Genomic DNA, 781 nt, shown 5'->3' on the forward strand with positions numbered 1-781 from the left:
CACACACACACACACACACACACACACTGAGGGCTGCATGCTCAGTAATTTGGTAAAGAGAATTCCCACAGTTTAGCCTCCACACTCACAATCTGTTCTCGTTGCGCCTTTTCTCTCCATGCATGCCATGCTTTATGGAAACAGGGAGAACTGGAGAAGTTGAACCAGTCCACGGATGACATTAACCGCTGGGAGAGTGAGCTGGAGGTAAGACAAAACACCAACTTGCAACACTGTTGTCATTACCATCAGTGCCTCTCCCTGCTGGGGTAACACTTAGTTATGACTGAGCTGCGCTGCAGTAATAGGCATCTCAAGAAGCCATTAAGTCTAAAGTTAAAGGGGCTCTAAGCAATGTTGGGTGTGTCGGTACACAATCCGTCCTGCCTGCATGATCCGTTCTGCGCATGTGCAATGTGTCGATCTGTTCCCATAGACAGTTAAAGAAAGTCTGTTCGCTTCCACTGGAAAGCTAAAGCTAGCTTAGCTAACAGCTAATTTGGCTAACAACTAGCTGAGACAGCATGTAAAAGACCCTCAAAACTTAAAATAACCGTTAAAATATATAACAGCTGTTACGTCATTTCTACTTTCCTTGTGTTCAGTTAAAATACAACCACTCAATACTTGTCTTTATTATTACTGTAAAGTCTTAATTTAGCTGTAAAGCTAATGCTAGTTTAGCTAACAGCTAATTTGGCTAACTACTAGCTGAGACAGCACGTAAAAGACCCTCAAAAGTTAAAATAACCGTTAAAATATATAACAGCTGTTACGTCAG

At 42.1% G+C, this 781-nt stretch overlaps 1 protein-coding gene across 1 annotated transcript in view; it reads left to right on the plus strand.

Annotated features, from left to right (window-relative positions):
- Positions 1-781, plus strand: part of LOC116701342 (SH3 domain-binding protein 5) — a gene marked incomplete at its 5' end in the record, with an annotated part of 17,070 nt that overhangs the window by 1,568 nt on the left and 14,721 nt on the right. The window contains 1 exon segment of the mRNA XM_032534986.1: positions 145-207. Within this exon segment, the coding sequence (XP_032390877.1) occupies positions 145-207 (63 nt within the window).

The sequence above is a fragment of the Etheostoma spectabile genome, chromosome 14, assembly GCF_008692095.1.
Source record: "Etheostoma spectabile isolate EspeVRDwgs_2016 chromosome 14, UIUC_Espe_1.0, whole genome shotgun sequence".
NCBI classification, from domain to species: Eukaryota; Metazoa; Chordata; class Actinopteri; order Perciformes; family Percidae; genus Etheostoma; species Etheostoma spectabile.